Source organism: Nesoenas mayeri (genome assembly GCF_963082525.1).
Source record: "Nesoenas mayeri genome assembly, chromosome: 7".
NCBI lineage: Eukaryota > Metazoa > Chordata > Aves > Columbiformes > Columbidae > Nesoenas > Nesoenas mayeri.
Window position 1 is genome coordinate 9053158 of NC_137551.1, and position 12141 is coordinate 9065298.

General features: G+C 40.3%; 1 protein-coding gene across 1 annotated transcript in view; it reads right to left on the bottom strand.

The window, feature by feature from the left end:
- The window catches only part of PHYHIPL (phytanoyl-CoA 2-hydroxylase interacting protein like), a gene marked incomplete at both ends in the record, with an annotated part of 38753 nt that extends 26875 nt beyond the window's left edge, over nucleotides 1-11878 (bottom strand). Inside the window, one exon of the mRNA XM_080348294.1 lies at nucleotides 11773-11878. Coding sequence (XP_080204420.1) covers nucleotides 11773-11878 — 106 coding nt within the window. The remainder of the gene's footprint in view (nucleotides 1-11772) is intronic.
- Between the last annotated feature and the right edge of the window lie 263 nt (nucleotides 11879-12141).

Sequence of the window (12141 nt, forward strand, 5' to 3'; positions counted from 1 at the left end):
AGAAATCTTTAAGCACAGTTTTTGCCATGTTAGAATTCACCCCTCACTCAGACATAGGATAGCATATAGACTGTATGGGTTTATTAAAAGTCTTGACTCGGGGTCATCATCTTCTTGTCCTGATGGCATTTGTAACAGATGTCTCATGTAGAATCTCTAAAGAAGATTGTCTAATGAAGAAGAGAAAACTCAAACTGAAGTTTTGATGTAATTAAGTCAAAAGAAACCTATAACTATTCTGAACCATCAGATTTAAATTCATTGGAATGCCATGGTCCTCAATAGTTCCAGAAATATTTTTTTAAAAAGAACAGCTCAATTGGATACTTTAAATACTTTCCATTACAAAGACTTCTGTAGTCTTATAATTTGGGCTATCAAACAGCCATTAGAACATAACAAGTTATCAATCATGATCACGCTAACACAAAATTGAATGATTACCTATAGAGTTATGCTACTTTAAAATAATTAATATTTAGATTCATTTTTTCATCTTTTAGATTTACAGCATTCAAAAGCATCCCAAGTAACTCTTTCCAATTCACACTCCCTACTATAAGGGCTAAATACAACAAGCATAGCAAGATATACTGAAAAATTTTGTTTCACTCTATGGCTTCCATCTCAAGTGGTACACAACTGCATTAGGGTTGACAGCCTCACCAGACAGCCTCGGTGGTTTGCTAATGGTTTGCTCAAGGAAGCAACCCATAAACCATCTGAACATTACAGAATATACAAAAAAAAAAGAAGGAGGAGAATCAGTATTTTATTTTTCACATATGGGACCTGATTCTGTCTTCCCTGCCTTTGTACAGTTATGAGAAAGCACAGAGTAGCAGACATGTTCCTATTACATAGGTTATGCTGGAGCATCTGGCTACCTGACATGTCACAAAACTTGAAATTAAACATTCATGCTCTAGAAAGGCTGCTATACTGTAAATCAAGTGTGATTTAAGAACTCCATGCTACCTAAACAGAGTGACAAAGTGAAGTACAGAAGCAATATATTCCATGGATCAAGGTCCGAAAGCATGGTACAGAGCAGCTGACAGAGGAAACAAAGAAATGTACCTGGAGTTTCAGGTGCCTCCATCTGGGGGAGAAGAGAAAGCAACCTCTACATATTGGCAGAGGTGAGACAGTCCCAATAAATTGCATATGAAGTCTTACTGCTCAAACCTGTCCTTTCATGAACGGTAAGGTGGCAGATGTGTCATCAGAGAACAGGCAACACTGGCTAAAATTCCAGTATTCTCCATGACACAATGGATTCAGTGATCAGATAGGTTTGAGGATTTTTACTTCCTGTGATTAGAGATATACCTTGAAATTCCACTGAAACTGTAAAGGCTAGAACTTCATCAGAAACATTAGTGTTCTGAAAGCCATGTTTACTGCGGAACATTTATATTAAATTACCAGCATAATTCCATCATAAAAGAGTAAGTGCATAATATTTACTTTATGTCATCAGATGCACCTTAGTGGCATTAAAATACAATCTGGTGCACACTCTGTTCTCGATTTTATTGCTTATGTATAATTTCCCTTTACAAAAGTTGGATTAAAAGGACCAAGGACACAGTATGAATCACCCCACTGATATTTGTATACTAGTACTTATGGGTGGTCAAGATTGAAAGAGCCTTTTAACATCTTTTTATCCTGCTGATTTTTAAGGCCATATGTGCTCAACTATGACTACACATAGAAGTGAACTGCAAAAAACCCCAACAGAATAATACTTTAGAAATGTTATTTCTTCCCCAAAACCAAAGGTAGACAAAATCCAAACAAATTGCAACTTAAAGAGAGAAATTCCAAATTAGATGCCTATCTGTATGAAATAAGATAGAATACACACAACAAAAGTTAGGAAAATAAAGTTGTTGTAAGATCTAAATCATGCCATGTTGCAAACACAAATTTGTTTTTAGGTAAAGTCTTATTGAAGCCAATGGAACAACTCAGGGAATAAATTTATGAGATGCCTCTGACAACTGCAAACTGCAGAATTCTCCTAATGAGAGTGCATTGATATACAAAGCTTAACATGGGAATTCCCCAAACTGTGCTTCTCCTAGAGCTGCCAGCTGTGTCTGACTTAACAGTATCGAAGAAATAAACTCCAGATGCCACTCCATACTTAGAACTAAGAAAGAGTGTGAGTCTGATAATACTTCCTGCCATTGTGCAGGAATGAAAGAGTAACACCAAACTAGTTTTAAGGTTTCCTCTTTTTGGCAGCAGCTAGAACTGTCAAGGCTCATAGAAACTGTTGTTAGGTTATAAAAACAGTATAGGTAATCATTGTTTTAAAAAACAGTCATGCAAAACAGCTTGTTCAGTCAAGCATAAATAAAACAAGAACACTGGGAAAACAATAAAATAAAACTGATTAATGATTCAACTACAAACACCGCTATGGAAACTGATCCAACTACAAACACTACAACAAATTCTAAGCAAACCTTCTGTGCTGAAGGCAACATTTTCAAGGTCAAATAAAGGATGCTCCACCATAAAACTTAGTGTGGAAACCACACTAAGTGATCCTGGAGCAGAGCTTTCCTTAGTTGCGATGTGGTAAATCTTGCATTTGTTCATATTTTCCTAACACAGTGACATATTTTATCCATGTATCTGTAATGGATTTGCATGGCAGATTTGAGGGGGGGGGCGGGCTACAGGGGTGGCTTCTCTGAGAAGTTGCTAGAAGCTTCCCACATGTCTGACAGAGTCAATACCATTGACTTGAAGACAGATCCACCGCTGGCTAAGGCCAACCCCATCACCAATGGTGGTAGTGCCTTTGGGATAACATATTTAAGAAGGGGAGGTAGGAATGAGAACGTGTGAGAGAAACAACTCTGTAGACATCAAGATAATTGAAGAAGGAGGGGGAAGAGATGCTCCAGGCACCTGAGCACCCGTGGTGCAGACCATGGTGAGGCTGGATGTCCCGCCCATAGAGGTCCATGGTGAAGCAGATCTCCACCTGCAGCCCGGGGAGGACCCCATGCCAGAGCAGGTGGATATGTGAAGGAGGCTATGACCCCATGGAGAGCCCACACTGGAGCAGGCTCCTGGCAGGAGTTGTGGACCGTGGAGAGAGGAGCCCACACTGGACCAGGTTTGCTGGAAGGACTTATGACACCATGGGGGACCCACACTGGAGCAGTTGGTTCCTGAAGGACTGCAGCGCGTGGGAAGGACTCAACTGGAGAAGTTTGTGGAACACTGTTTCCTGTGAGAGGGGAAGAGTGTGCGGAGTCCTCCTATGAGAAGGAAGGAGCAGCAGAGCCAGTGTGTGATGAACTGACTGCAGGGAGGAGGTAGACAAAACTGGGAGTAAAGCTGAACCTGGGCAGAAGAAAGGGGTGTAAGGAAGGTGTTTAAAGATTTAGTTTTTATTTTACATTACTCTGATGTGATTGATAATAAATTAAACTAATTTCCCTAAGTTGGGTCTATTTTGCCCATGACAGGAATCGGTGAACAATCTCTCTCTGTCCTTATCTCAACCCATGAGCCTTTCATTATATTTTCTCTCCCCTGTCCAGCTGAGGAGGGGAGTGACAGAGCAGCTTTGGTGGGCACTTGGGTCAGCCCACCACAGTATCATGTATTGGCAATTTTAGTACTACTTTTTCAGACATATTTATAAATTTTTGAAGAAAGTAGTCTGCAAGCAAAATGCTTAAAATTTCTATCAGAAGAGAAAAAACATAGTGGATGATTCTGGGCTGTGTTCAGCCATGATTAAATATAGCCTTCCAGGTCACATATAGCACAAAAGGCCATGCATGCTGGCAGCACAGCAGAGGTACCTACTGTACCAAGCGGACTAAGAAAAACAAACCCAGGCTGCAAGGACTTTTAAAGATTACCTCCTCAATTGTGGTTAAATATGCTGGCTCTACTTTAGCAGCAAAAAGGGAATTGAAAACTACCTTATTTAGAAAAGCCATGGCCTCCAAACCTGCTATATAGATGTCATGGATAATAAAAGGTGGAGGAAATTACAAGGAATTGGTAAAGGACAAGATCTTTCTAGATTTTGGAGGGAAAAAAAATGGAAAATTAATGAGGCAGAGAAGTCTCAGAAGGAAAATCCAAGGTCGAGAAGATTAGCTTCAGCAAGCCCTTGGAGACAATTGAACACAAGGATGCCTGACTGGAACCCATTCAAAAATGAATGATGGAATACTAGAGAACTCTAAATAAGAATGTGATATAGTCTCTCCTCCCCCAGCCTTGCGTGACAGAAGGAATATTCTGCTTGTTCTAGAAGACATGGCTCTGGGAGCAGGGACCTCACTGGAGAGCTGCTGTAAAAGCTGAAGTGGCCTGTAGGGCAGACCCTGATTAGATTATACAGGCATAACTGCAGGGCAAATAGCATATTGGGAGAAGCAAGCTCAGAATACAGTTTACCAGAGGTGTTAGAGCCATCAGATTAGTAATCTGATAATAAAACTGCTCCATCTATCTCAAGATGGAAGGTGAAACAGATGGAAAGGATACTAATGGTTTATCTCTTACTAAAGAAAAACAGGGTTTGTCTTTGAGATTTGCAGAAGATATATGAAATTTTAAGTGAGGAGTTGGCTTGGCATTCCTGCCTCTCAAATGCTGCAGAGAATACAATTTCTCTTCCTTAAATGATTCCTCCTGCCATTATACTTATTAAGAACTCCTGATCTGCAGGGCTGAACACTGGCTGACAGAGATGAGATTGCTACACAGAAAAACAGCAGAAGTTCAGGTGTCTCTTGGGCTACCATAGAGCCTGTGGCTAGTTCCAAGCTAAATAAGGATCTTTATGAATGATCTGGAAAGAAATATCACATTTCTGTATTGCAGACAGCATTAAAACAGAAGGAGCTGCAAGTGCGAGATGGCTTATAAACAAAGGCAGAAAATGATAAAATGGATTCTGTTACAGAATAAATAAAAGAATGTGTCTGGGAACTATAATTTGAAACAAACACAAAGAAGAAGGGACATGCATGGGAGACAGTAATGTTTAAAAGCCTTAATTATAACAATTAGTAGAAATTAACTACAAAGCCCACATTCTATATTTGAGTTTCAACCTAGTAATATCAGTGTATAGCACCAGGAATAATTAGTGAAGAATAATTGAATCAATAGAGGCACAAATAGAATACCAGTCAAGATTTAAATCACTAATAATATATAACTTGGTCATTGCCAGTTAAAATAGTTAATAAACAATTAAACAGATTTGAGGCATAAAGCTCTAAAAGAAGACAAGGAAGGATGAAGAAAGAAGAAAAATAACTCTCAAAATCAAATAATATAAAGGAAGAATGGAGATGACTACATTTCTTGACACAGGGATTTTAAAGAGTCAGTTTCTAGCAAAGCCTCCCTAGTTATTAGTGTTGTCATTGCTTAAGATACAAAACAAGACAGGATAAAACACTTGCAACCGTGAGCTGAAGTGAAAGACAAGCAAATCACTAGTGTTCTTCTCTTCCACAGTTTTAAAGATCATTTATGAATACTTCAAAATAGTTGCTTGGCTCCATTTAGTATTTTTCTGTGTCCTAACAGTAAGGAATATAACATGTGAGAATCTTAATCTCTGGCATGAATATAAAGCTAAAACAATAGCAAGTATTTTTCTTTGCAAAAAGAGAGCTTGTGCTACTAGATTTTAGCTCCTACCTGATGCAGCATTATTTCTTATCACCAAAAAACAAACAAACAAATAAATCACTATTTTTAAGTTCAGTCAGGTTAGATGAAATGTTATGGAAGAAATACATTTCTTAGTTGGCCATTCTATCATTCAAACCCTAGAAAAGTTTGCATTTTGAAGAGACTGAATTTAAACCTCCAAACTTGCAGTTGGGGAAAGGAAGAAAAACAACAATAAACATGAGAGGAATAAAACCAATAAACATGCCTCGATCAGTTACAAGCACTTCTCTGTTATGCTGGGTACAAAAATATGATTTGTTTATTCCTATGCTCAGAACGCTCAGTTTTGTTTGTTTGTTTAAAAAAAACAAAAACATCATCACCACCACCACCAATAAAAATCAATCAATCAAAAAAAAACAAAAAAAAAAAACAACAAAAAAACCACAATAAGCCAAAACAAAACAAACATCCAAACCAACTATGCAAGTCCAACCATTCAGGACACGTAAGAATTACTGTGAAAATTGGATCTCTCAATTGTCCTTTGTGTAGGATTCCACCTAGAAATTAAATTTTTTCCCATTTCTGAGACTTGCAGGATAAAATTTCAAAAATAGCAGTGATACTGTTCCATAATACCAAAAAAAAAAGGGATTTGAAGAACGCATGCAGAGACTGCACAATGCCACTTTATCCCTTCTGTTTGAAAGGCAAATGTGTACATGATAGAAGCATGAAGACTCCCAGTTATAAACTCAAGAAATATCTTTTGGAATGCTCCAACAAATCCAGCATAATAATAAACTTCTAAAATAAATAAGAAAACATGAGATATGCTCAAATAACATGGAAAACCACCGATGCAAGTTGTTTACATAAGACAGAAATGACACTTTAGCTTGTTTGATGTAATGCTTTTATACAAGCTTGTTAGACTGAACAATTTTGATGGTGTCAAGTGTTTGGAAGGTGATGAAATTGACTCATTCAACTGAAACTGGTCAAGATGCTAATTCTGGTTCTGATCCTGATACCCAAATACTGTCTTCAAATACATGAAGTGAGCACAGAAAAAAAAAAAAAAGCTTTAAAAGCACTTTAGTGAGACTGTATAGTTTAAGTCATCAATAGTTAGAAAACATCAGAATGAAGCACACTTGAATAACCTTAAATTGGCTCCTTTATTTGTTCAGATTATGTTATAGTCTTTAACTACATGATTACATACTATTTTTTCCACATAAATTCTGACTCATTCAGCATACATAATGAATAGTGCGTACATAATGAACTATTTTTCTTGTAACAGCAATTCACTATTGTTCAGTGTGTAGTCCCAGGACTTATTTGCTACACATTATTCATATTCTTCTCTGAAGACAAAATTATGAATTTCCTCATGGAATTTTCCATGTACCTCAAGGGTTTTCCAGGCTACTACATTGCCTGGCTGCTTAACAAACATTCATTAGTTTATTTTGAAAATATCTCTGTGAGGACAGGCAATAATACAGAAAAGGAAAAACACAAGTAACAAACCCCTTTAAAAAGTAGTTTGCCCTTGCTCAGTTCCATGCAGAAAGTCTGGAACAGACTTCAGGATAGAACTAAATATCTCTCTCCTTTATTTCTTCCCTCACCTTGCTTATGATATACCATTCAACTTCCCCAGTATTCACCATACAACATAAACATTCCAACACCATGCCACTTCTGCACAGAGGATCAAACTTTCACTGTTTCCTAGCTTTGAGTGCTTAACTTGCTAATCTTAACAGCCTATTATATGTCTGCAATTCATTGGGTTTTACGAAATGATAACTAAAAAAAAGAAAAAAACTACATGTGGCTTCATATCAGTTCTCATATGGGTAACCTGCTGTGCTGGAACATGTAGGTGCATAACAAGAGGCACAAGTGCTACCATTTGAGCTAAGGGACCAACCATCAGCCGTACCAGACTACCAACCTTCACAAAAATCAGCACTGAAAATGGATGTCACACTTTGTCAGTGGATTTCAGACCTCTTTGCTGGCAAATGAACAAGGAGAATTTGGTATCCTGGGCTCATGTGTGGCTTTGAAAGATGCCACATGCTGATACTCACTAACCTTTCTCCGACTGCCACACCAAAACACAGCCACTTCTGCCCTGTGGTTCTTCTACTTCCCAGTCACACTTCAGAAGTGCTGTTCTTCATTCCTCAGGTTGTCTTTTCAGTCCCAGTCTTTTTGCCCAGCAAGTCCTAGTTCCATTCCTTTACTCCTAACCTCTATGGTCAAAACCATCCAGTTCCACCTTGCACATTATTGTACTTTCTGTTTCTGCAGACACGCTTCCAGGTTTACTCTTAAGAGTTTCCCAGTCCTCATTCATACAATTCATCTCATCTGGGTGAACGCTCCCTCATCTTTTTTTCCCAGTTTTACTCCCCTAGGCATCCTGCCTGAACTTGGACTACCTTCCTTGCTCCTCCATCTTTTTCTCCTATTCTTACTCAGGGTCATTTTGCCCACTTCTTTCTTCCTATTCAATCTAATCCTCACAAGCATCCCCAGCTTCTAAGTCTTTCCCTACTGCCTCAGTCTCTATTACCACCAAGCCAGTTTTCTTGCCCCTCTCCCCAGACCATGTCTCCCAAGTTCCAACATCCTCACTGAAGGTTTGTTGCTCTGCTTTTCTCCTTTCTGCATTTTGATAGGTGTCTTCTGCTGTCCAGTTGTCCATGCCAAGCACAAGAGCAGGGGAAGCGGATGCCACCATCACTGCTCTCACACTGGCAGGGCCCAGCAGCCCAAGTGCAGTCTCTGTAGGGGGAGCGCTGCCCAGCCACAGCATGTAGCTCCAGGAAACAGAGCTGCTAAAATCTAAGGGCTGTAGCAAGTCTGTGAAAAGTACAGTTTTTTCAAAGGCATGTGATTTTCTGAACTTAGATATACTTTAATAGAATTGGCCTGCTCAGGACAAAAAGGGCATCCGCCTGCTAAAGGTTTAATCCCTAGGTAGGGCTAACATAAATTTTATGGAAAGGTCACCAGAATTTTTAGCACAGATTAAACATTCTTTACTGATCTAAGTTTAGAGTAAAATGGCTACAATGTTGAAATATGGCAAAGGAAAGAAACAACCTATGCACTTTTTCATATACACAAAGTGAGTTCAGCAGAGCTCTAAGGAACTACATCTTAGACTGTGCAACAGAGTAATACTGAGCTGTGCTAGTAGACCCACCTAAAATAATGAGGAAAAGTAATGCAAGATATAGATTTGTAAATAACAGAGAAGGCTAAAAATAAGAGCTGATAATTGGCTTTGTAATGTTGCATTCATTTTAAAATAATCTTACCAGGTGTTTTTATTGAAAAAAAAAATCTCCAAAATGTATAATTTGTTTTCATTTGATATTTGTAAGTTTTCTTAATGGTCCTGATTCATTAAAAGAGATGAAGATGTTTGCAAAACAACAGTGAAAAGAAAAATTAAAAACACAGAAAAAATCTAAAAAGGTATGAACTGTTGTTATATTATTAATTACTCACTCCAGTTTCGGGATTTCTGGCTCCCACATATACCTCCATAGGAGAAATAACCCAGTTTTCTGACTACTAAATGTATCGCTAGTAATTCCCTTATCTCAGAAAATGAGAAAAATTATTTGGTATCTGCATAAATATTCCATTATTGCTTATGTTTATACTGCAGCATTGACTGCAATTCCAAACTAAGTGTGCTGCAGAATTTATCATAGTTGGATATATGATGCCGTAATTGTATTGGTTGCTTTTACAGCTACAACAGCTTAGAGATCAAGGACACTTTCAAAATGTGAAAATCTAACATTTCTAATTCACTATGGCTTATATATTGGTATTTACCACAAAACTTTGATTAACTTCAGGGATGCCAACATATCACCTTAACAACTATGTGCTTTACAACAAAGATATTCTAAAATAAATTGTAAGTATTGATAATATAAATGCACTAACTAATCCCATGTATGCTATTCGGGATGTAAACATGTTGCATGTACATTTGCATGCCTGCCTAGAAGGATTAATGCCCTAACCTTTGCTTGCTTGGTTTTTGTTCCCATTAAAACAGGCTTTTTGATACATAAGTGCCACCTGTAGGAAATACTGAAGTATGCTCAAGTGCAGTCTTGTGCCAAATTAGGCACTGAGTTGCTTATTGGTACGTGACAAATATAGGTGCCTCCTTCAGAAATTCAACCATCTATCATAGGAAGGGATGACCCTATATGATAGTGGCTTACTTGATGAGATTAGTTTGTAAAACCAGATCTACAAGAAAGTTGTTGTCTTCCAGTGAAGCGTATACTACATTTTCCGATTTGCTTGTCTGTATGACACTATTCCATAGAAACTGAGCAGTCCTTAACTAGTCTGTTGAGCCAAGTAGAGTCTGCAATGATTAACGTGGAGTACTTCACTATAATTACTCAGAGCAGACTAATACGAAGGATTGCATGACTTATCTATTTTCATTTATCTCTACTATTAATAAAAAAGAAATAGACATGAAAATTGCCTTAACAAAAAAACAGTCTAGCCTCCACTACTACAAACATAGAACATAGTCCAAGTTCTCTAGGCAGTGAGTTAGATATGAGTGGGCAGACATGAATATTGTATCTCAATTTGAACTAAAAAAAACCAAAAACAAAAAACAAAAAACCAAAGCATTTTCAATGCAATGTGAAAAATAGCTACTGAAAAGACTTTTCAATGTCTTGTCAATTTCTTGTTTATTTTAAGAAAAATAAAGAGCTTACAAAAATCCAGCATTTCAAACACTGAGTGTGCCCAGGTCAAAAGAGTGAACTATTTCTTCACAACTAATTTGTAAAAGAACTGAGAAAACCAGACTGACCATCACCTATAACAGTTACGCTCCAAAAATACACCCACAACAAGGAAATTGTTTCATTAATTCAACTATACCATCCACTAACACAATATCTCCCCTCCACAGTATATTTACCAGGTAAAATACATTCCACAACCAAAGCACATTTTGCATCCAAAAATGAGAAGTTATTTTTGATAATACTATATCAAATGAGAAGATGAGAATAAGCCAGTGGATGAGCACAAATTACGTGCCACTCTACAAGAAAATATTTTTGCATTGTCTGTCAGTTTTGTCTGTTTAGTTTCATTACTCATGGTTGTGCATAAATGATATCACCCTCTCCTACCACAGTCAGCTTTCAGTGTTGTTTTAAGCACACAAATTTGTTACGGCTGCCCCTCACCACCACCTTCCGTTTATCTGGTTGCTTCCACCAGGTGATCCTTCATCTCCACGCCAAACTCCAGCAGCTGGAGGCTCTGGCTGTGCCCTCCCGGGGAAGGGCTGCCCCTCTCCAGGTCACTGCCCCCCTAGGTCACTGCTGCCCCCTCCACGGCGCGCCCGAGCCCGCCGCTGGGGCGGTGCTGTCCGCGGTGCTGAACCGCGGGGCCCGCCGGCCCCGCCGCCTACCCCCGAGCCACGGGCTCGGTCAACTCCCCGCCTTATCGCTCGTACGAGCCACCGGCACCAACTTTCGCCGTTAGCCCGCGCCAGCCAGCAGATTTGTCTGTGTATTTTAAGCATAGGAACTGCCCTACAATACAAAGGAGTTTGGAGATGACGGGTAACAAAAAAAAAAAAAAACCCAAACACACCAGGGCCACTACCCTGTTCCTAGATTCGGACTCTCTGCGGAGCCTGCTCTAGTTCTCTTCATCGCCTCTCCCAGAATCAACCCCGGCGTCCATTCCAGGCAGGGGCAGGGTTGTGCAGCAGGCTCGCCCAGGGGTAAACGCACTGCAACGCAAAGCATGGCTTAGGGAGCGGCGGGTTTCCCTCCCTTCCCTCCAGCAAGGTGCAAGCTTCTCTTTTTTTTCTTTTGTTCTCAATGGCAGGAAGGTGGCGGCGGGAGGGGTGGGGAACACTTGCACCTACAAATACAGGGGGAATAACAAAGGACCATACGCCGCGGGGATTAATTTGCATTAGCATCCATGAGGGCAACAGCATCTTGCGTCTGCAGGGATTAGCCCTGCCGAGCCCGGACTTACCGTCCCTATCGCAGAGCTGAATCGCCTCCAGGCTCAGGTTCTTGATCACCTCCTCGCAGGGGCTCGTGGGGCTGCTCATGGTGTGCGCCAGGCGCGGAGCCTCCATCGCGCCCCTCGCCGCTCCCTGCTGTGGCGCCGCCGGGGGCTCTGGGGCTGGGGCGGGCGGGCGGTGCAGAGCCGCGCGGCAGCGCTTCCCGGCGCTTCCCGGCGCCGCCCGGCTCGGCTGGGCTCGGCTCGGCTGGGCTCGGCGGAGGCGGGAGCGGATTTGTCACCGCAGTGAGGCGGGGAGGGGGCAGCAGAGAGGCGCGCGCTCATCGCACCCCAGGCTCCGCGTTTAAAGGGGCCGCCGCCGCCGCGTCAAAACGGAGG